This window comes from Clinocottus analis, unplaced genomic scaffold, assembly GCF_023055335.1.
Source record: "Clinocottus analis isolate CAN_PGR_092001 unplaced genomic scaffold, fCliAna1.0.p SCAF_11, whole genome shotgun sequence".
In the NCBI taxonomy this organism is placed as follows: domain Eukaryota; kingdom Metazoa; phylum Chordata; class Actinopteri; order Perciformes; family Cottidae; genus Clinocottus; species Clinocottus analis.
The window spans coordinates 9888300-9909608 of NW_027175832.1; the positions used below are offsets into that span (position 1 = coordinate 9888300).

The 21309-nt window shown below is 42.9% G+C and overlaps 1 protein-coding gene across 10 annotated transcripts in view; it reads right to left on the bottom strand.

The window, feature by feature from the left end:
- astn1 (astrotactin 1) overlaps positions 1-13854 on the bottom strand; it is a 356366-nt gene extending 342512 nt beyond the window's left edge. For 9 of the 10 annotated variants that reach the window (XM_068600673.1, XM_068600641.1, XM_068600665.1 and 6 more), the window contains exon 1: positions 2793-3258. In XM_068600673.1, coding sequence (XP_068456774.1) covers positions 2793-3111 — 319 coding nt within the window. In that variant the 5' untranslated portion in view covers positions 3112-3258. Of the gene's footprint in view, positions 1-2792; positions 3259-13835 lie in introns of those variants that run through there. The other variant, XM_068600596.1, reaches the window with a different exon arrangement.
- Between the last annotated feature and the right edge of the window lie 7455 nt (positions 13855-21309).

Sequence of the window (21309 nt, forward strand, 5' to 3'; positions counted from 1 at the left end):
CTACATTAAGTAATGTCAGACAGTTATTCAGAGTTGCTAATTCACAATGCCAGATCTGGGAGATCGCTTCTGCGGTGTGCTTACCTCCACTTATTCCCCTCCACCCCGTCGTGAATTAACTGCCTTTTAAAAGGAACTATTCAAACGAGTCTTGGGGCATAAACACTCAATAGTACTGCAAAGATCCTCAGAATACATATGTCTGTCAATTAAAGCACACATAGGAATCATATTATATACACACTGCAGTGCTTCCTGAAGTACAGACGAATACAAAAAAATAAAGTAAGTTGTGTTTGCAAAACATGCAATAAGTGATACTTCTCCAGTGTCTACTGCTGGATATCCCTCAGTCTTGTCTCTGTGGAGAGCTGCACATGCTCAGTATGAGCTAGCAAAATGTCTGTCAACACTCTGTCAAACTAGATGATAACAAAATAAGTTATATGGCATGTATTCCCTGTATGTATTTGTTTGGGTTTTACAAAGGGTTTAAACTGAGCCAGGCCGTAGAAACGATGATAGCAATCATATCACATCCATACAGATATACAGCTGTTAAATTATAATAATATCAAGATCAGTACTAAATGTGTCTGCAGCATCAAGTAACAAAAGGTTTAAGGTAGGTCAAGAAAATGTCAATGGACTAATCTACTTGCCCATACACACATTGTTATATTTATTTGCGGAAATCAACAACTAAAGCAAACTGTCATGTTTAATCTTTTCAATCTTTAAACTTACTCTCTTAACCTGCCACCATTTTCTGTGCAACTCTTAATAGAGATGAGAAGACTCACTCTTTTGCCAATAAAAGTAAGTCATCTAAAGACCTAAACTTGGTATCTGAAAAAACTGTTAGACATTTTTCACTACCTTCAGATACGTTGGAGTTTGAACCATTACTAGATTAATCAAAAGGAAAAATAAATTGTTGTCTGCATGTGTTTTTTAAGCCGGATGAACAACAAACAAAAAAAACCTGAATGCGGGTGATTTAAAGCTCAGCGGGTATGAAATGGACTCTTCTGAGTCCATTTTAATGCTTCAAGTATTGAATTTGTAATACTTTATGCTGGTGGAAAAATGTCCGTGATTGTCAAAGCCGTCTAGGGGATTAGGATGCTGGACATGTAATCAGTTCAAATCCAGTTGCATGTCACCCCCTTTTCTCCTTCCCATTTAAAAAAAACCTATGTCACGATCTGCTGCTCATTTCCTCACTCACAACTTTCACGAGAGAGAAAACGGTAAACTGTCATAGAATCCATGTCAAAATAAAAATAGAAAAAATGGCTGCAGGTTGGTGTAGTGGCGACTGTCAGGACGGGCTGGGGTTTGGATACTGGTCTGGCAGGTCCTTCTGTGTGGAGTTTGCATGTTCTCCTCGTGTCAGCGTGTGTTCCCTCCGGGTTTTTACGGCTTCCTCCTACAGTCCAAAGACATGCAGCTGAGGTTACTTGGACTCTAAATTGCCCATAGGTGTGAATGTAATGGTTGTCTGTCTCTATGTCTGCCCTTTGATAGACTGGGGACATGTCCAGGGTGTACCCTGCTTTCGCCCATTTCCAGCTGGAATCAGCTCCAGCGTCCTGCGACCCTAAACAGGATAAGCGGTTTGGATGTAGGATGAATTAAAAAAAGGCATTCTAAAAACAACCAACTACCTTGAAAAGTGTCAGCAAAGACATATAGACAGATGAGATGGCTCAATGCCTTTTTTAACAGCAAACACACCACACGTTGATTGCTGCCTTGGGGCCAATAAGACTAAATAACTGCACTGGGGCCAGCGGTAACAACAACTAAATAATCACAAAAGGGACACATAGTTGACAAAACTAAGTGTGCAAATGTAATATTGCGAACCAAACAGTCAACCAGTGTGCCCCGGGCTCTCATTAGTAGGGGGAGAGGAGACCCTGACAGCAGCAGCGGCCGTTCAGAACCACGGACAGCGGCCGCCCACAATGCAAACTTTTTTGTCCTCTGCCAAACTTACGGCGACTCGAACACAAATGAACACCCGCTAAAAGTAGACTTGGTGTCAAACTTTGGTTTCATTAAAGCCGGTAAAAGTGACAGGACGGTGTGGACTGCCGCGTCAGCCTCACTTACTAAAACACACAGGACGGTCGCTGACGTCCCTGAAGGGACCACGTAACAACAGGGACACATGGAGACGCGTTTAAAGTTGCGCTAAAGTAACTGGAGTTTGCCTGCATACCTGCTTCTAGTGTGCACGCGCCTGTGTGTGTAGTTGCCGACACATATAGCAAACCGAGCCATGCGCGCAAGTTAGCGTTAAGGGAACCTGCAAGGCATGAAAGGGGCGCTATAGACGCAAATGTGGGTAATAGCTCAATGGAATATATATATATATATATATATATATATATATATATATATATATATATATATATATATATATATATATATGCTGTTAGCATTAGATTGCTACGCGGCCTATTATTGCAATGGGAAGTGTGCTATGTGATTTAGCTCACCGCGGCAACATCAATAATGTTGGCTGAACTTAATTACCATCCGTTGAGTGACGTAATTATGACACATACACGCTACCTAATGGCGTTAGTTATCAATGATGAATGTTATATAGCTGAAAGAGTCTTTCGAAGCAGTTGAAACACGGTGTAGGACCAGGCCTAAGCTAACAAGACAGGTCCTCCGGTGTAAAACATTAAGCGTGAGCGGAGGAATGGGGGTTCAACCAGCTCAATTGGCGGCTAATGAGCGGCGGAGACTGCATCGTGTTTCAGGGCACTCACCGAGGACGAAAAACGGGAGCTCGGTGTTCTCCAGGTCGTCCACCACCACGATGTCTCCGGGAAATTCGTTCCGCACGGAGAACAGCAGTTTGGGTTCGGAGGCCGACGGACTGTGCATGATGCTCAGGTCGTTCTCCCTCAAAAACGGCAGCGCCGACACGGTGACGCTCTTCATCTTGCACTCGGTGTCCTGGCTCTGGTCCTCGTCGCCGGTTAGACCTCGGACGCCGGGCGCGAGGACGGCCAGGAGGACCCACGCGAGCTCCAGCAGCAGCAGCGGCAGCGGCAGCGGTCTCGGCCCCATGTTGACACTCGCCATCTCCGTCGCTCCGGTATCCTTCTCTCGCTCCCCCCACCCACTTTCGCTGTTTCTCTCGCAGGGCTGCTTCGGTCTCACAGCCCGGCTGGATCAGCGAGAAAGAGAGGCAGAGTGAGCGAGAGAGTGTATGTGTGTGTTCTACACGGACGGGGCTATCACGGCATTGAAAACAAACGCTCCTTGTTTCTCACACATGATCAATCACGTGTTCTTTTTTATTTTTTTGTATACAACCCTGAGCATTGGCTGTGTGGTAATTGATGACCCCGTTGTACTGTAATTGATCGATAAACTGTCCAAATGGCTCAGTAATGGCTACGCATAGATTACCAACAGGACGTGCACCCGGGATGCCCTGTGGGTTCATCACCAACAAAAAGCCTCAGTCAGTGGTTGTCAACCTTTTATCAGTGATGTACCCACAAGTTAAATATCTTTTCAGCCAAGTACCCCCGAACCATGCAGCGCAAAGCATTCTGGGTTTAAAATAGATACACAGGGCTGTGCCATCAGTGTCTGATTTAATATATTTAACAGGGTTCGTACGGTCATGAAAAACCTGGAAAAGTCATTGAATTTCAAAATGCTAATTTCCAGGCCTGGAAAAGTCATGGAAAAAATAAAATCCCAAAAGTCATAGAAAAAGTCATGGAAATGTGTTATATTCATATGTTAATGTCGTTGATTTACGCTGACTTTTAAATAATGTAATATGCTTTTAAAAGAAAGATATAAGCAGGCATACGCTGTCATACTTGCAGAGTGAATTATTCGCGCTGCGAATGAACGCACCTTAACACGTGACACGCCGTCCGCTTCCCTGAGCTACCTTCTGTAGCAACAGTAGCTCGGTTCGTGAGCGGTATAATTTACTATGCCAGGGAAGTGTCGCTTCAACAATGCTTGGCTACATATGGATTAGGGCTGCAACAACAAATCGATAAAATTGATGAAAATCGATTATTAAAAAAGTTGGCAACGTATTTCATTGTTGATTCGTTGTGTCGCGCGATTATTACGCCACTCAATAAGTCGCGGAGATGTTTGAGTATTGAACAAAACAGTTGAGTGGAGTGCAGCGCTGCAGACAGGAGGTCCAGAAGTACAATAACTTAACAGCTAGGCTAACCGTTGTCGTTAGCTCACTAGTTAGTCCTTCATTCACCGTGTTTGAGCCGCACTGTTGGGTTAGACAACGTCTTCGTTTTAAAATACCGCGGAGTCTTCAAGAGAAGCAACACGTAAACATCTCCTCTGAGGTGCAGAACGCAGACCTGCGTTCAACAGTCCGATATAATGTGGCTTCATGCAGAGGAAGTGTTGCTGGGATTCCATATCTAATGAACAACCTTTGTTCAGGTAAAGTGCAGTCTGTAAATTATCCGTTGAAACATTGAGTGGTTACTTCTGGAATATCATCTCTTGTTCTCTTAGTTCTGAGTGTGTACGTCTGTGAGTGTGTGTGTGTGTGTGTGTCTGTGCATGTGTGTGTGTTTGTGAGTGTGCATGTCTGAGTGTGTGTGTCTGTGCATGTGTGTGTGTCAGTGTAAGTGTCAGTTTGAGTGTGCATGTCTGTGAGTGTAGAGAACAAGTTCTGACAAATCCTGTTAAGTTTTCTAAATTTTGTACTTCTTTATTTTTCATAAATACTTTAATGTTAATATTTTTGCACTGTGAATGTGCACTGTAAGTTTTGTTTATGTAAAAAAAAGGTTGCAAATTATTGCTTTAAAGTTATTATTTTTTTATCTGATTAATCAAAAAAATAAATCGACCGATTAATCCATTAATAAAATAATCGTTATTTGCGGCCCTAATATGGATAAATACAAAGCATGTTTTACAACCGACAAAGAGTAAAATGCAGGTTGTGTGGAGGCAAATCGTTTGAAATTTCGAACATAGGGGAGGCGACATTAACCAGCCATACCAAGGGGAGCCAAAATTGGAGCGCTGCTGCTAGCGGAGCTACAGTGACCCCTATCTCCGGCCTTCTCGCCACAGCGGCCACGGCAACTGCTACGCCGAGCGCGCTACTTGCTTCAGCCAACAAGCAGATGGCGTTAACCGATGGCGCTGTGACGAAAAATGACGTTCTCACTGCGGAGGTAATGTGGGCACTGAAGGTTGCCAATTCACATTTTTCTTTTAAATCATCCAAAGATGTCAGTCTGCTCTTTCGCCGGATGTTCCCCGATAGCCAGATCGCGGCACAATTTGCTTGTGGCGAAAGCGAATGCTCGTATCTCTGCTCGTTTGGGCTCGCGCCCCACTTCAAGAGTCTCACGTTGTCCAAAGTGTTGACACAAAGGGCCTTTGTAATTTTATACGTATGCCTATCATTCATTTGTGTAATTTATGCTATACTGTATGCTTTGTAATTCTCATTGTTCGTTTTAATACTACATTTTCTCAATTTTCCATGTGTATATCCCGAGATTTCACTAAATTTCTGGTCATGAAATTTGGTTTAAAGTCATGGAAATCCATTGGTCAAAATGTGTAAGAACCCTGATATAAGAATCTGTTTATGAACTTATATTTTATTGAATATTTATTAAATCACTATTTTCAAAGGATTTTTGAATACACATTTTAAATATATGTTTTACAAATCTCACGAGCCTGGGGTGAATTAGAGAACTAGTGCTCTAAGTGAATTGTACACATGCCCTCTCGCAAACATTTGCATATCATCTCCACGTTGACACTACTTAGTGTGGTTACATGTATTCGAATTACTGGCTTAATCGGATTGAAATCCAATTATCCCTTTCATGTAAACACCTTTTATTCGAATCATTGCGGTCCGACTACAATCCGATTAACACCCCTGGATAACTCGATCGAACTCGGTTGATAATTCGGACATTGCGGCATGTAAACGGTGAATTGGATTAGGAACTGGACTATGCGCCTCTGCGCATGCTCAAGATCCCGCCTCCTCCCTCCTTCCTTCCCTCCCAGGTCGTGACCCGGATGTCGAAAGAGACGATAAATTGTCACTGCCGGGAGCCGGCCGGCAGAAACAAACAAACGTAAAAGTCGGGTTACAAGACAATACTACCTTCGGTGGGTGTCCCCGCTAGCTCCCTGCTGTAGCCAGCTAGCGCTACTGCTAGTTCCCTGTTTGCTCTCCGCTAGCTCCCAGACAACCACCGAAGCTAGCGGGGTTCTCTCCATTATGAAGACTGAAGAGGTCAAGCGAAGATGGCTGTATCACCACCAGATGTAATGAAAACAGCGCCACCTATCGTATTGGATATGACATGCTTTCGGCCAATGATTCGATTTATTCACTGCCATGTATATTATGATAATAGCAGTTGCCCCGAAAGAGAGCATAGTCTGACTAAAACATGATTCGAATTAATACCATCATGTAAACGCACTGACTGAGGCATCATCGGTAGCTCAACAAGGGAAAAAGGCAATAAAAATGTATTCTGTCGAGAATTGAGGGCCATTTTACTACCTACTGAAAGCACAACCTATCACGTGCTTAGCACATGCTGAGCTCGACAGAAAGCATTGCGGCTCCTTTGTTACTGCTGACGATCAGTATGCACACAAGGGCAGATAACCCCAGGTGAATAGCAACGGATATCATCACAGCATTATAATTTACATTAAGGCCATAGATTTTTTGGGGTTACAGATATTATGAAATGTTATGTTCTCCTCTGCAAACAAGGCATTATCTTATTAAGTATCTGGCAGGTGTGTGAGCACGAGGGATTGAAGAGCCGATTGCAGGCAGGTGGAGGTAGACTGGGCCCAGGACAGGGAAACACTCACACATATGCCGGGGACATGGAAGAGGAGAGGAGTGGGGGGACGCTGGGAAACCCGAGCGAGGGAATAAGCAGGAGCATTAGCACGGCCGGGTCATATCCCTTCATCCCGGATGAGTCTTTCGAGCCCAGAGGATGTATTAAGCTCTCCTCCAGGATACACGCTGTAAAAGGGACTGATAAGAGTTCCAGCATGTGATCCCACGGAGGAGTATGAGCAATACATGACACGATCGCCTCTGTTGATGATGTGCTATCTTCTCTTTTTTTCCCAGACATAAAGGATGTGAATGACCAGAGACAGGACACGAACATAAACTGCTTCAAAATGAAACATATCGCATGTGAGGAACCCAGTGCGTGATCCCTTTCTTTCTCTCCGTTAGTATTACTCATGGAGCAAACAGATCTAGACATGAGCGAGACCAAGCGTCATGACCATGTATCTTGATCGCTGCTGTCAGTTTTTTTTTTATTGTATTCAGGATGGTTGTGGAGCATGCAATCATGTACGGCATATTAAAAGGAGCTGAAGTCAAGTCACATCCAGATGTTTTTCGCTGAGCTTCTGTAGCGGTGTTAACTGCTCCCAGGGTCCCTGTCCTGACTCGGGCGCTGATTGGTTTGAGCGTTTAAAGGCCACGCAGTAAAAAAAAAAAAACGCAGCTTAAAACCTGCAATGCTCTGTGATGTCACAAATGTGGAAGGATGTCAGCTTTGGGAAATGGCGATCCTGAAGTTCAGCGCTCTTCATCTGGATGTGGCAATGATTTTTTAACCAATACTCCGAGAGAAAAAAACTAATTTTTCTAGTCCTGAAAGTCGATTATATTTAGATTTAAATGCATATTTCAGCATATTTGAGTGTCAATGAGATTCCAATAGAGTTCTGCTCTGTTTGTGCTTGTCTGTTTTCTTGATGTCTTCATCAAAATCGACATACAAGCAGAAAGTCTAGTTTGACTTAAGTTCTGAAGCTGCGCCAATCAATATGTCTATATCAATATAAGGACTCAACAAAAGTGCATCGTTAATACATTTTTGAGGGGATTTCCTCTGGATGATTACAATTGTTTTTTAAAATATCGCCACTGTTTCTATGTTTCTGACTGCCCCTTGAATAAGGAAGGTAGCACAGTCGTAGCACTTAAATGTCACTTATAGCACTTTGTAGTTTGACTTGATTGAGAAAATTGTACTTTTCGTATTCTTGTTGTTCTGAGTTTGTACTCACGGTTGAATGCATTTATTGTAAGTCACTTTGGATAAAAGTGTCAGCTAAATTAATGCAATGTAATATCATGTAATGTTTGTTGGTTTGTGCACCGCATTGATTTGAATTGAAATGCTAAGTGGTCGGTCATTTGGGCAGGAGTTTTTTGGGCAGAATGTCCTTTACATCCTGAGGAAAACATCAACATCTGCACAACATTTAAATGGTAATCAATTTCCCAGTTGTTGGAGGCATTTCAATCCGAACCGAAGCACTAACCAACATAGAAGCATAATGGTGATACTTTAAAAAAACAATTGTATTACAGAAGAAATCCCCTCAAAAAAAAAGGTATGAATGCTGCACTTTTGTTGTGGGATGTGATTTTTAGGAGAACAGGCTGTCCCATTACACATACTATATTGATCCATTGTTGATACAGACATATTAATTGGTGCAGCTTCAGAACTTAAGTCAAACTAGACTTTCTGCTTGTATGTTGATTATGATGAAGACATCAAGAAAACAGACAACAAGCACAAACAGAGCAGAACTCTATTGGAATCTCATTGAGACTCAGATATGCTTAGGGCTTTAAGAGTCTAAATCCCATGACTGTTTTGTTGACCAGACAATTGCCATTTGGATGCAAAGCTGTAGGAAAAGAAGATTGTGTTTTCTGTGTCACCACCGTCCATCCATTTAATATTTAAGCAGCTCTGTGGTCTCTTACTGACCGCCATTCCTCTCTCTCTCATTCTGTTTTTCCTCATCAGAAGTATTTTTAAAGTCCAAAATAGGGCAATGTTTGGGATCCAAGCTGAAAATAAATAAAAAACAAGACCAAGAGAGGATTGGCCTCGGCCACCCGCAGAGAAATATTAAAAAGTTAACTGTGATTGAAGAGAATAAGTGGAGCAAACAGTGCCCAGACTACCACTCATTCATTATTGATGGTGGTTCTTTAAGACACTCGTGGTGGAAAATTCATCAGTATTCAAATAAGATCAAGCGCACTTGTAAAGTTTTTGAATGTGCTTGCCCTTTTTTTATTTTTATTTTGTACTGTTGGACAGTCCAAAAGAACTAAGTGACAGCAAAGATAAGGACACAGTGAAACTTTTCTGGTACATTTGCCTTAAGGTCTCAGAGAAAAGCTCAAATAATCATTGGGAAGATTTTCCCTGTGTCAGCATGAAGTGAAATGGTATTTCTTTGTGCGGTTTAAAGGATAAGGCTGGTGATGTTCTACATTTTTCTTAAAGTCAACAAATCCCATAAAAAGACCAAAAGTAACAACAATTTGATTCCCACAACAAGTTTGGTCCTTGTATTCAAAGCCGGATGTATCTTACTCTCCTCTGCCAGAGCGCTCCATTGCTGTCCAAAATGTTTTATACACACTATGTTACACCCAGTGACATGTTCCTTTGTTACCACGATTACAAAATATAGTTTAAATATCGGATACAATACGTACATCAGTGTGAGTAACATTTGCTCAAAAGTATAGCGTCCAGATGTTCAAGGAAAACATAATGTAGCCATCTGAGCAATGTCAGAGCTACCAACTGTCACGGTTCCGCCATGTGACACACGCTTTTTCATGTTTTCACGCGCTCACACGCCACACAACCAATATCTCACGGCAAAAAAAAAATTCTGAGGCGTGTTCGTTCCTTTTCAAACTCCCCGACGATAGAAGGCGCTAAGGAGCGCATCTGTAAACCTATTTGCTGCACGGACATCTTATTTACCTCTAACAGACACAGTCACGGTAGAAACTCAGGAGGTGCAGAGAGACGAAGGTATCGGGGCTCTCAAGTGTCACGCATTGAGCGTGACTGTCACTCATTTCGGTCTTAAGTCACGCTCTCCCGCCACACAGCTGTACGGCGGAGCGTATTTGTCGTCGTCCTCTCAAACCCCCCGTCGACAAAATCTCACGCCAGGGTTTTTTGAAAAGTTGGCAGCTCTGCAATGTGCTGACCACGGGCTGCAGAAAGCGAATGTCTAAGGGGCTAACATGAATAACTACACAACACGTAACTAATCACACCCCAAATGTGATGCTAATGCTAACATTAGTTGCTAGCTAGCTTCGTTGCGTGACTAAAACAACGTAGTGAGTGCATATCAGCTAACGGCATGGCTAATTATCATGCAGAATGACAGGGGGGGAATCCAATGAATGAAGGTTCCACGGGGGTGTGGAAGCCTTCTTAAGAACCTATTAAATCAGTTTGTATACATTTCCTGTCATTTCTTCAGATGGAAATCTATGCTTTGGTGTTAAACATCTTTTAGCCTGGAGGAAGGAGCTTTGCCTCATCGAGGGGACACTACAGCTACCTCCAGGGGCCAATCCTCCTGGGTCTCTCTCCGCTTCATGCTGTCCTCAGTAGGAACAAATGGGCTTGGGACTGGATGTCACAGAGTAGGTAGAAAAGTTGAAAAGCATTGAAAATAGAGGTGGTCTTTCAATGGGATTTGTCGACAGTTCGAAAAATACAGAGTAATACGTAGCCTTAGCGATTGATTTGAATAATTCATTACATGCAGTAGGGTGGCTTTGCTCTTGGACAAACTGTCCTTCAAACTCAGGGCTCAGGTGAAAAACCTTCTGCGGTGTCCTTGAATGTTTATCTGCACTGTTCTGCACCTTAGGGGGACCTCCGACCTCGCTGTCAGAGTGAGCTACAGAGAAGTTCCCTGTAGGGATCCCTAATGTCCCATTATGTCCTCCCAATTACTTTACCAGCATTTTAGCCCTAATTGAGCCTCAAGACTCGACCAAAAAACTTCCTTGAGTCTGTGAGAACGACTCTTAACGCAAAATTGTGAAAGCGCCCCCACAATGCATTATACAGTGATAAACAGAGCAAATGAGCGAGTGGCTCCACTCTCTCCCGGATTATGCAAGGATCCAGTGTTCGTGATCAAAGGGGAGAGGAAGAGACTTGGGGAGAGAGAGAGAGAGAGAGAGACAAAATAGATTTCCGTGAATTCCAATAGATTTGCCCGCATGAGTTCTGGGTCGCTACCGATAATCAAAAGCGGTGGAAAGCATGGATAAGGGGGGGGGGGGGGGGGAAGAAGAAAGACAGTCAGTGAAAGCACAGAGCGAGAGAGAAAGAAAGAGAGAGAGAGAGAGAGATTGAAAGAGAGAGAGAACATACATCAGGAGCTGTGACTAGCAGGTGCAGCGGTGGCGGAGGGGGTGGCGGCTGAGGGGCCTGATCAAGAGAAAGATCTCACTGTTTGAATCTTGAGACTTCTTCCCCGTTGCCAAACTACAGCAAGGCTTTGGCCCTCTGCATGAGGGGGGGTGGAGGGGAGCACAGAGGCTGTGTGGGCCGTAAAGTTGATTAGGGCAAAAAAAGAAGGAAAGAACAGAAAAAGGTCTTTGTTATTATGCCGCTGAAACTCCAATAACTGGTTCAGAATCATCCCACAGCGGTCGCATTCACAGTCCTTCAAATGCTTGGCGCGCGGTACAAACGTGCCACTTCAGACAAACCGGGGCTGGATTACGCCGAGCCTTTTAACCCACCGCTGGAGAATCACAACGGCATGAAATTGGCGGTTACATGATTCCTTGTGCGTCTGTCTGTGTTTGCTATATGTGAGTTGAGGGTGCAGCGGTTGGTTGAAGGGAGTGGGTTCCTTTGACTGTATACAAAGCACTTTTGTCATGATGCACGTAGGTGAAAATAACAACAATTTTTTTTTAAAACAATTTTCATCACGGAAAGCTAAATCGAAAGCTTACCTATGGATTAAAAACAATATGCAGTTTACTTTGGGCTTACTCTACAATCCTCTTATGCGGTCGTTCGCTGCAATCAGAAGCAATCTCTTCAGACCTGTCTTCATCAGGAAGGCTGTTATTAAGAGACGTTGGCTGTTACAAATTCAGCAATTGCAATATTCTTTGGCCTTTTGGAGACGAAAAAAAGTTTCCTCATCTCAAGAAAAGGTATTTTTGTTACCCAAGCAAGCCCCTCCGGGGCAAAACCTGTTCAGGTTGATAAACAAGATTGTGTTTAGATATGGACAGGAAGTGGCGTTACTTTCCTACGGAAGATTCACGATAAATAAATTAAAGGCAGGGTTAGTAAGAGTTGAGAAACCAGCGAGAGCACGTTAGATAAAAAAAAAATCCAACCAAATGAAAAACCGAGCCCAGCAAGAAATTCGCCAAATCGGCAACGCTGACAGCCCGCCCCTTCAGGCCTGCGTCTGAAGCCACGCCCCTCCCCCCCTCAACATGTTCAGGATGGATGAACATGGGTAGCTCGTCCAATCGCTGCATTAGGCCCGAATGAAATTATTAGATAAACTGTTTGCAGATCTGCAACAGATACGGGATTTTTTTTTTGCTGGGATATTTGGGAGATTGTCCCACCCCATCTTGGTTTGACACGACCTCCACACTGCACCATCTTTGTCGCTCTCTAGATTGTGTCATCTGTCCTGGCTCAAGGTTAAGTTGCTCATGTATGTATTTCATTACATTTAGCTGACGCTTTTATCCTAAAGCTACTTGCATATACACACTGTAGACACAGCAATAAGGAGCAACTCAGTAAAGTATCTTGCTCAAGGACACATCAACATGGACTAGCGGAGCTGGGTCTCAAACCGCCGATCTTCTGATCAAAGAACGGTTCTGCTAACCATTGAGCCACAGTCGCCTGGGATTTATATTGATTACATGGCTCATAAACAATATTACACTGAATTAATTTTTGAAACAGCCTGATTAGTTTAATCTGGATAACAATGACTTTCTACAGTATGGATACAGTTTGGGAAAGATGAATGGTTATGGTCAAAGAATGTCCTCATGCAAAGGTCCAGAACATCACAGTAATGTTTAAGTTGTGCCATGATTTAGTGCCATACATATTGAAGGAGCCCAGCAATTGTATCAACGTCCATTATGTCGTCAACAACTGACCTTCAAATCAAATAAAGAAAGGTCAATTGAATAACATCGAAAGAAGATTCATCAGTTTTTACATTGAACCGGATGAATTATATATAATACGTGCTCCAATAATGAATAAATACATGTTCTGCTCTCATTAAAAGTGAAATAAGGGCTGCATTTAAACATGAATTGCATAACAAAAAGCTTTTGAAAAATGAATTTAACTGACATGTCCTTGCGCCGCAGCTTTATATTCAGTTTTTTCAGTCAAGTGGCTGAAAATGGAAATACTCAAGTTGACTAAACCTCAAAAATTGTACTCAAGTATGTAATAAAACAACTGAATAAAGATATATTATTATATAAAAGCAAGTGAATTGAGTAATAAATCAGAAAAGAATCAAGAAAATAAGACCAAAATGAAAAGCCTTTTTTTCTTCTCTCTTGACAGTGAACCAGAGCTTTGTGATGTAGGAATTAGCCTGTGTCAGCAGATCTTTCAAAATTAGGTTTGAATGTGACACTGCAGATGAGTAAGTTATTGCTGTGCTCTGCAGTTTGTGAAAAAGCACTGAACCAGTGGAGCTTTTCCTCCTTCTTTTCTTTAGAGACATGGGTCCTGGACCCGCTAAACAGTAGAGCTGCTTGTCTGACTTAATGGACGTCTCTTAACATAAGCGCTAACAAGGACAAGCAGGCATTGTGTCCTTTTGAACATGAAAGGCACCATTCACACATTAGCCCCTTGTCCAGATAGCGAAAACAACAAAATAAAGCTTACTTCCAATGTGCCACGTTGTGCTTCTGGCCTAACACGCCACCGCCAGTTAGCACGCGCGGGTTAAGTCATCTGCAGATTCAGCGGATCACCGTTACCTCAACTTCTCCAACCAGCTAATGCTGCAGAGAGCGAGCGATCGCCATGGTAACCGGAGGCTGGTTGACTGGAAGAATTACCATAAGAAACAGATACTGTGCAAACCCCCATGGCTGGGGGAATATTTGGAGAGCTTTTCCTCAACAACGGGAGCACTTAAAGTATTCCTGCAGAGGAGCACTCGCCGCCCCGATCGGCATCGCCGCTGCCGGTCCAGATCCAGCGTCCACCTTGGTTCCTTCTTCACAACCTGACGATTATTTAGGAGAAAATCATGAAATAATTATGAAGTCATTTTGTTGCCTAAACTTTTTGAGATTTTTTGAGAACACAGAAAAAGATGTTAGCTTTTTCACATGTATTTAATTATTCATAAGTAATGTCTCATTCATATTAAAGTGATGATATTTGTAAGACCTGCTGTGGCACTTTTGCAACGTTTTCATGGAAAATAATGATTGGCTTCAATAGAAAAAAATCCCATGTGACATGCAAGCTGGTCTGGCAGAAATACACGTAATGTAAAGACTGAGGCTGTGGAAGACTATTCCCACTCATGTTGACACTGGCACACCGCATGGTAGCGGTCAGGGCCAAATCAAAGACTCATTAGGGCTATTTATAGCAGATTAATATTGAATTGAGAGGTTGGATTTAAGCCAGATCCCTGCTCTTGGTTACAGAATACGTTGGTATCACGTTGAGGGGAGCCTCATTAACCGACTTGAGGTTTGTTTACTAACCTTATTTGAGTTTATTCAACCTTTATCTCAGCTTTCAGTAGCTGTTTTCCTTGATGAAGGCAAAAACATTGTTTAAACGCCCTGGTCCATTTTGAGATTTTAGGCTTTTTTGCTTTTCAACCTGTGGAAAGAATACATCCAAAATACACATGTTGGTGTTTATTTTACTGCTTAGTCTATTTGAGTCTGTAAATTATTGTTTCCCCCATTTCACCTGTAGTGTCTTCAACAGGAATGTAGCTAATTTTCTCTCAGACTGAGCAAGAAATCACTACTTCAGGAGCACATACATCCAACAAACTTTCCAATTTTATTTATATCTCTATTCATTCCCTCGACGATTGTCCATAAAGTATTTATAGCCTGATTTATAGAACGTTTTATTCCTAAAAACATGGAGAGAATTGATTTTTTTTTATGGCTGTTGTCAGTATTTTCAGATGTATTGAGTGATTAAAAAAAGAAAGAAGAGAACCAGTATTCCCTCTGTGAAAACCTCTGACTCTTAGTATGTCAACAAAATGAAACAAGAATTTTGAACATGGCTTCATGTTGTTGTTTGGAAATATATTTATTCACTGTGCTGATCCCTCAGTTGAAACGGCGGTCTCCATTACGAATATCAAGGCCACCAGACATGACAGCGGTCACCAAAGGAAATTCGTTGGTCGACCAGATGCCAGCATAACAACTGCATGCAACGTGGTTCGACATGATCTGACTCGTACCACAGCGGAACAAGACAAATGTATCCACTCGAGCTTTGGCGGCGGAAAAGGCCGTTTGCGCTTCGCAGACGACATCTGGCAGACACAGTAAAAGGTCACTTTAAAAAAGAAGATAATCCTATCCTTGAAAGAAGGATGTCTTACATGCAAAGACTGCATCATTTGGGGAGACAAAACTGAGAGAAATGCCTCAAGCCCAGCAAACAAAGACTGTTGAAAAGATGAATCGAGATGACATGAGCTCAAGATCGAGACGGAAAAGAAGACCCAGAGCACAGTGGATACAGGAAAGAGGCTCTCGTGTGTCAGATGTCTGATAAAACATCAGAAGTCATTTCATGCTCCGGACAAACAACCAGGATGCAGAACCAGAGGAACAACAATGCTGCAAACCATTCCAGACGTCTGTCATGTTCCTTGTCACGGTTAAAACTAGACTATCTCCACCTCTGCGCTTCTTCGCAGAGCTGAAGGTACACTGTGACGAGGTGTTTTCATCTGAGCCGGTGTTTCCCACTGTTTCGTAAGTAACTGAAAAGGGGCGCGTTTCCTAGATTCGTTAAGACGCTCTTAAGCGCTAAAAGCGTCTTAGAAGCGATCTAAGAGCGCTGTAGAAGAAGGACATGTTTCCCAGAGTCGTTCTTAGCTTAAGACGCATCTGGGAAACACTCGTATCTTAGCACTCCTTCTTAGCCGAACCTTCTTTCGAGCCTTCTTAAGTCCTTAAGAACGATCGAATCTGGGAAACGCAGCCATGGTTTTTACATTTCCTTAGCTTAGCAGCAGTCTGTGAGGGGTGATCTAACTCGGCAGGTCGGGGTCGGTCGTGCGTTATGCAGCAATCCCCTTGTGAGACCTTCTCTCTGGCACGGGACAAGCTACATTTCGTCATCTACGTTGGGTGACAGTGGCTCCCCGCTTGGACTCTGAGCTTTACAGGCCCCCTCGCCGCTTCGTTCAAATAACGCAGTGTACCTGTTTGATTTAGAGGACTATTTTAGCTAGCAAGCTAATTAAATGCGACGCTTTGCCTCAGATGTGGCCATTCTGATCAACAAGACATCTATCTTAACATTAGCCGGTCAAAGACTTTGTAACTTCATTTAAGTTTGATTTTGGTAAATGGATTAAATATTGATACATGCATGTATCTGTCTGTATATAAAGACGCACTACCAACTTAGACCCTGCAGAGTTAAAAAACGGTTTTGGAACTCGTTTCTTTGCCCGACAATACGCAATCAAGCCAGAGGGACAAAGGTCACCTTTTTAAGTCAGGATTGGCCCTTGGAGGTAGCTGTAATGTTTTTGTAACTACCCTCACTGCAATAGCTTCAAGCCTGAACATTTAGCCACCAATCCTCCCTCCAGGCTAAAAGATGTTTAACACCAAAGCATAGATTTCCATCCAAAATGTTCCTGAGGGCAAAAAGTCTGGCAAGAGCTATTGATGAAATGTAAATATCTGACACTGTCTGGTATGAGATATAGTTCGAGACAACACCTAGGGACCACAGGTTGAAGAGAAAACTTCAAATCAGCTGATCACTGCCACATATGTAATAGTGACAGACCAGTTTGGACCAGAGGGTGAGATCCTCTGAACGCTTACTGTCTTCTACTGAAGTCTGAGAATACTAAAAAGAGACGTGACTTTCAAACTACTCTCAGGGCTCGATGGCAACCTGCTGTAGCTTGTCAGCTCCCAACGCTAGCCAGAATGTTTGCACTTCAATCACACTAGAGGACCAATGTTGTTATCCTGTCGATCATCTGTTCACTATCTTCTGTGACTCATCTGTCAGTCAACATTTCTTCCATTCAAATTTGTTGAAAAAGTGGAACGATGGTTTTCTTTCGTCTTTCTCTTCTCCTCCTACAGCTCCCCACGTTCTCATTGTTATTCTTTTCCATTCACCTTCCCTGGCATATTGTTGTCAGGACTGTACTGTCATTTAATTCAATAAAAGGTTATTGAGGCGGGTTGGTAGTCATTAGCTAGCAGAACAATATGTTCACACAAGTATATTAAAAAAATGTGTGTAACGGATCCTTGTCACTTATCTGTCTGTCGACCATTCTTCTTGTATAGAGCAATTTACACACCGACGGAAGAGGGTCAAATTAAAGTTGATGGTGCCGCACAGCTAATAAGCGGGAAAAGCCTCTGGACTGTTGAAACTTCGTTTTGTCAGAGGTCTGCACCAATGAGACAGCATACTATTGCTCAATCTCCAGAGTTGAAAAATTTATTATTTGCATTCCATTAATTATCTTCTCCCATTTGTTAATGTTTGAAATGCTGTTATGTTGTTATGTGAAGAGGGAGCCACGAGGAAAGCGGAGCTCTCGGTCGACCCGTTCCAACCCTCACCTATGGTCAAGAGCTTTGGGTTGTGACTGAACGAGCGTTATTGAGGGTAAAAGGTGTGCTTCAGGGTGTGACTACCTTGTGATTGCCAAGTTGCTGCCATAATGACCTGCCAACCAGGATAAGAGGCGAGACAATGCGTATACTATGTAAATTAAAATAGCTTGAATAGACATTGTGCTCTCTCCAAATCATCTTGCCAACCAACCAACCAACCAACCTAGCTTGCTCTAGTGTTGGCTGGTATCTCTAACTGGTAGCTATGTCGGCCTGGCTTCAGACCAGCTCCACCCTCGCCAAATGTGGCTCAAAAAATTAAATAGATTTTAGCTATAGGGCCATGACAAAGTCTCGGTACTTGATGGGTTGGGAGTGAGAATGGGTATTCTGTTTGCATCCAATTGAGGAAAGACCCTTGGTCGGCTTTAGAACACCTTGGGATCCCTCAGGAGGAGTTAGAGGACGTGGCTAGAGAGCGAGACATTTAGACTATGTTGCTTACTCTGTTACCACAACGACTTGGATCCGGATAAGTCGGCAAAAACAGACGGATGTTTTAAGCTGAAATCACTGGAGGCCTTGTCAAGTCTTACTGGCTTGTGCATTAAATGAACAATGTGATACCCGGACCTCAATTATAAAAGAAGAAACCAATATTTGGGACACTTCAGCCGTGCTTCCGATCCAGTTTGGACTGTTTAGACAGCTTGCATGACCTTTTGTCTGCTTTTGGTTTTATTTAAATGATATTTGATTTGCATATGACTTTTGTTTCTGTGGTAACAAGAAACTGTACTACCTCCACATAGTCCACAATGACAAGCTTACTTACTGAAAGCATCGAGCTAATGACAGTTTGCTTGACATTCAGTATACAATCCTCTTAGTGCACATTGTAGACTAGAGTTACAGTCATGCTGTAAACCTTTAATTATAGTATAGCTTTATGCAAGGAAAGGCTGATGGATGTATCCTCACACTGCCGTCTCATTACATACATTTATTGCCGTCAGTAACCCTTTCAGGAATTACTGGAGTCCTTGCATTACATATTATAAGACCAACAAGGCTTCTAGCTTTGTAAGCGTGAATGTAATTTTTTTTTTTACATTATTCCTTCGACAAACAAAACGTATGACTCCCCATGTTCCACTTATTAAGGGGGATTTAGATATTAAAAGAGAAGGACTTTCATCAGGATAAATGAAAAAGACAGATGAAAAGGAAAGCTCATTGGACTCAGCAGTCAGCTTTCTATACAGCACTAATTTGATTTTTCAACCCCAAAAGCAATGACTGCTGTGCAAAAAATACAGTTGGTAATCCCGCTCTCTTGTATTTGTCAGAAAGCTTTGATCTAACAGGCCAATTAAATGGGTTTTGTAATCTTTACAGTGTACAGTGTTGTCGGTGCGGCGTATCCCCCGTCTTTCAACCATTGACAAGTGTGTCATCGTAACTTTCTTTCTCATCAGAATCACACCTTGTGATTTGTTGACCTGATAGGCAAAGTAATGAGCGGCGATGATCTAGAGCACAACGCGATAAAAGTCGATACATTTTCAAACAAACTCCAGTGACGGTTGATTTGTGATGTATAATGAGGCAGAATAAGATGATCTGGCCATGTTGCTCGAGGCGACTGTCTCTGTATCTCTTCCTCTACCTCAGTCTCCAACAACTGGCACACTTGCTGACATTGTTTAACACACACTTGAGCTCCTGTAGAGCACAAAGTCATTTTTTTTGTGCCACTGACTTCAAAATGGAAAAGATGTGAGGAATTAAAATGGGGCACCTGGAGAATGGGGTTGTAATTAGCCTCTCGATGATGGTGTTCGGAGTTAGGAATTCTTAGACTATTTTAGCCAATAGTGTCAATGGATGGAATATGTTCCATTATAAAATCCATTCTTATGCCAACTCAATTGTTTAATTGTGTTTTTCAGCTATTCTTCTCTGGTGTGGAAAATTTAGAAGCCAAATAGGAATATGGATCAATGAGCAAAAAAAACAAACCAAAAACCAGATAGTCTGGCAAGTCCTGCCAATTTAAATTCTCAGTCGGGTACACCCCGGATGATAGCTGGCTATATTAGCAACATTAGCATATGCAACACCTGCAGCAGTTCCAAGTCTCTACCAACTCCAAGTGGCTAGCTGACTTTCGTTGAGGCGCACTGAGGTCAGTCCACATTGGTCGACAGTCTTACCAGGATCAGGTGGACCCTGTCCCTCCCCAGTAGGGAGAGAAGTCACTGCATGCACATAATGTATGGCCCCGAGAAGCGGCACGGTCCGGGCATGGGTGCTCGAAAGCCCGTGGCCGGAGCCTTTCCAAGCCGACCTAGAGTGGCACACCACAGCGGAAATGCAACCTGGCGAGGGCCAGCATAGCAAGGGGGTCAACAACAATGCATGTTGTCCAAATCTATCCAACAAAACCGTGACACTGACACTCTGCACAGAGTACAGACATGACATTGCAGCAAAGCTGCGCCGGCGGCAGTAGTGCACCTTGGCGCAAGGAGAGGCCGCAGGGAGAAGCTGTGGGGAAAAGCACCAGAAGCCCCAGTGTCTGGCAGCAATAACAGCGCTGTGGATGGTTTATGATTAAATACGACTGCAAATGTGTAAAACAGTAACATAATCAGCATTTCACTCACCTTTTCAGCATTTCACTCAATCTTAGGACGTACTGTCGTAAGTCAATGGCGCATGTTAATGGTCACGCGGGCCCTGTGACCTGTAGCATAGGATTTCCCTCATACTGTTACCAGTAGGCTTTGGGCGCCAGACAGCAGACAACGTTAGTAGACTCACTTGTAACCTGTCATTTTTTTGTAAAGCTACCTAAACAGGGTTTTTTCCTGGCTAGCCCCGGCTAACCCCTCCGCTACAAAAGACACACTTTAAATAAGACAATATATACAACTAAAACAAAATATGTGTTCATTCCCTTATTACTGTTTCAGGTTGCTTTACCACTAGACAGCAACAAACACTCTGGAATATGTTCCGTATGGCCTTGGGCCCACTGTCCAAGAACAAAAAACCAGACTCAAAAAATAGAGTCTGGAGATATCACATCAAAGTCTTTTGAACAGTTAATTGCATTAAAAAAATGCCAGTGAACAGATAAATAAGTCTGTGTGTGTGCGTGCGTGCGTGTGTGTAGGTGGTGCTTTTGGGGGAACAGACTTGGCGAGCTCAAAGAGTAGGGTTTTTCAAGGACTAATCTGCAGGGTCCAACGATAGGACAGGAGCTACTCAGGTGGCCTCTGAGCGGGGTCCAGTCTTGGCTCCAGTCTTGGGAGCAACCTGCTCTCGGTAGCCTCATGTTTCCCTCTGGATGTCCAGGGCATTGGTCGAGTCAGACTGTTTCATTACTCGAGCCCTCCTGTTCTTTGGTTGTACAACTGGTTTAACCTTTTGGAAACTGTCTGAAAATCCTCCCACGCCAATTTCAAGTCCCAGCATGCCCCATTCAGACAATCATTTGGCATAAAATATGTAATTTTTCCATTTTTGAACCG